Raw genomic sequence first — 2,500 nt, forward strand, 5'->3', positions numbered from 1 at the left:
AATTGTCACAAAATTACATTTTTCCCTGGTTCGCAATGTTTGGAGGAGGAAACCGCCATCGCTGCTTGCAGCTATATTTGTACTTGTTCTCACAGTGAGAAGAAGTTATCATGCAATATCCAACCAGGCCTGCTGTCTACATTCATCTGGCACTGAGATATTATTACAGCCTGTCTTTACAGTTGCCTGGAGTTCAAATTCAGATTTAGTACAATATTTTGAGTTGCCAAAATGTTACTAAAGTCAAACAAAGAACTTAACTGGTTTTAAGAATTCCCACAACCTACACAGTTCCTGTAGGATAATTGGCAAATGCTGCCCCCACTACTAATATGCACAAGCTGCAGTGAGAAAAGCATCGCTTTGCATCCCAAGCATCTGCTGAGAAACAAAAAAAAAATGTACCCTCTGCCTCTCTCCAGCTCAGCTCTGCTCTTCCACCCATTCTCAGTTTTGGTCTCTATTCCACTCTGTCTCCTCTCTGTCTTTCACCTCTTTCACCTCTTTCACCTCTCTCTCTCTCTCTCTCTCTCTCTCTCTCTCTCTCTCTCTCTCTCTCTCTCTCTCTCTCTCTATCTATCTATATATCTCTCTCTCTCTGTTATCTGTCTGTCTCCTTCCCAGTCATGGGTATGCAACCAGCAGAAGCTGTGTTGTTCCAGCCACTGCAACGGAAGTGTAGCAGGGGATTTGCTATGGTAGTTGGTCATGTACATACCCAGAGATGCTATGTTAGTATTCTGTTTGACTACACACACACACACACACACACACACACACACACACACACACACACACACACACACACACACACACACACACACACACACAGACACACACAGACACAGAGACACACACACAGACAAACACACAGACAAACACACAGACAAACACACACACACATACAAACAGACACACACACACAGACGCACACACACACAGACAAACACACAGACACACAGACACACACAGACACAGAGACACACACACAGACAAACACACAGACAAACACACACACACATACAAACAGACACACACACACACACAAACACACACACACACACCCACACAGGTCAGCCAGCTGTAATGGGCATGCCTCAGAGTGACTCAGGTCTTTTCTGGCCAGTGCAGACATCCATCACATGTGGGCTAAGGTTGGCAGGACAATGGCCCTAGAGGGGTGAGGCCTTACAAGAGGGCAATCCAGCAGCCCTGTGCTTGACCAATGACTTCCTGCCCCGCCCCGGAGACTCTGACAGAGCTGCAGAGGGATGGGCTGGAGTCGGGCATCTGGACTCTGTCCCACCAGCCCACGGGGTAACTGGGGAAACCCCCTGAGACAAGACGCCAGGCTCTCTACTATTGCTGGAGGTTCCCAAAGCCTACGTCCCTACACACACACACACACACACAGAGACACACACACACACAGAGACACACACACACACACACCCTCTTCCTCTCTCACAAAGTAATTTCGTCACACGCTATGTTTGTTTCTAGTTAGTTTCCTCTGATTGAAATGTCAGCATTAGGTCATTCACCGGTCATTCCACTGGCGCTGGTAATGACCGGACCCTAATAGGCAGGCACTGCTCTGAGCGGGAGGGGGGGAGAGGGACTCGGCCAGCATACCTTCACTTGGAGAGTCCCCTCTGGTATTGTGCTCTTCCAGGACGCCACAAACTTCAGGCTGTCCATTGAGCAGCCCATGGATCTGAAGGTCATGATGTCAAAATTTAGCACACATGCACACAAACACACATATGTATCTCACATTCCTATGGCAACTCATTAGTTAAACTTCTACAGTCACAGAGTACCAACACACGCACACGCGCACACGCGCACACACACACACACACACACACACACACACACACACACACACACACACAAAGAGTACCTGGCAGTTTCCTGTCTGAGAGCATTGAGGAAGGTGTCTGGGTGGAAGAGTTCAGACAGGTCCAGAGTGTCCGTCAGCAAGCTCTGCTTCTCCGCCCTTTCAACCCAACTCTGCCAAAGCAACACACACACACACACACACACACACACACACACACACACACACACACACACACACACACACACACACAGGAATGAGGACATGTACAGCAAGAGGGAGAGAATATGTCACTATGAATGTGTGTAAAACGTATGGATGCGTGGGTGTTTATGGTTTATATATTGCTCCATAACATATTCAGCGAGCACCAGTCCAGTGTCATTAATATAATATTTGCGGTCCCAACTGACTGCAGTCTGTCTGTCTGTCTGTCTTCCTCCCAAAAACAGAATAAGCGAAAGACGAGCCACAGAATTACAGGCTGAACTGGGCCACTGCGCTTACTTCTGATATTCACTGGGTGCTGTGCCACACACTGGCAGCCATTTGATCATAGGCTGCCAGGCACACACACACACACACCATAAGATGGAGCATTTTGTGCCTGTGTTATTCAGCAATTTTCAAATGTGCACACACAGATACACACAGACA

The 2,500-nt window shown here is 47.9% G+C and overlaps 1 protein-coding gene across 1 annotated transcript in view; it reads right to left on the bottom strand.

Moving 5' to 3' along the window:
- Window positions 1–2,500, bottom strand: part of dync2h1 (dynein cytoplasmic 2 heavy chain 1) — a gene marked incomplete at its 5' end in the record, with an annotated part of 168,631 nt that overhangs the window by 8,312 nt on the left and 157,819 nt on the right. Inside the window, 2 exon segments of the mRNA XM_080844294.1 lie at window positions 1,636–1,717; window positions 1,907–2,016. Coding sequence (XP_080700420.1) covers window positions 1,636–1,717; window positions 1,907–2,016 — 192 coding nt within the window.

The sequence above is a fragment of the Sprattus sprattus genome, assembly GCF_963457725.1.
Source record: "Sprattus sprattus genome assembly, chromosome: 9".
Classification (NCBI taxonomy): Eukaryota; Metazoa; Chordata; class Actinopteri; order Clupeiformes; family Clupeidae; genus Sprattus; species Sprattus sprattus.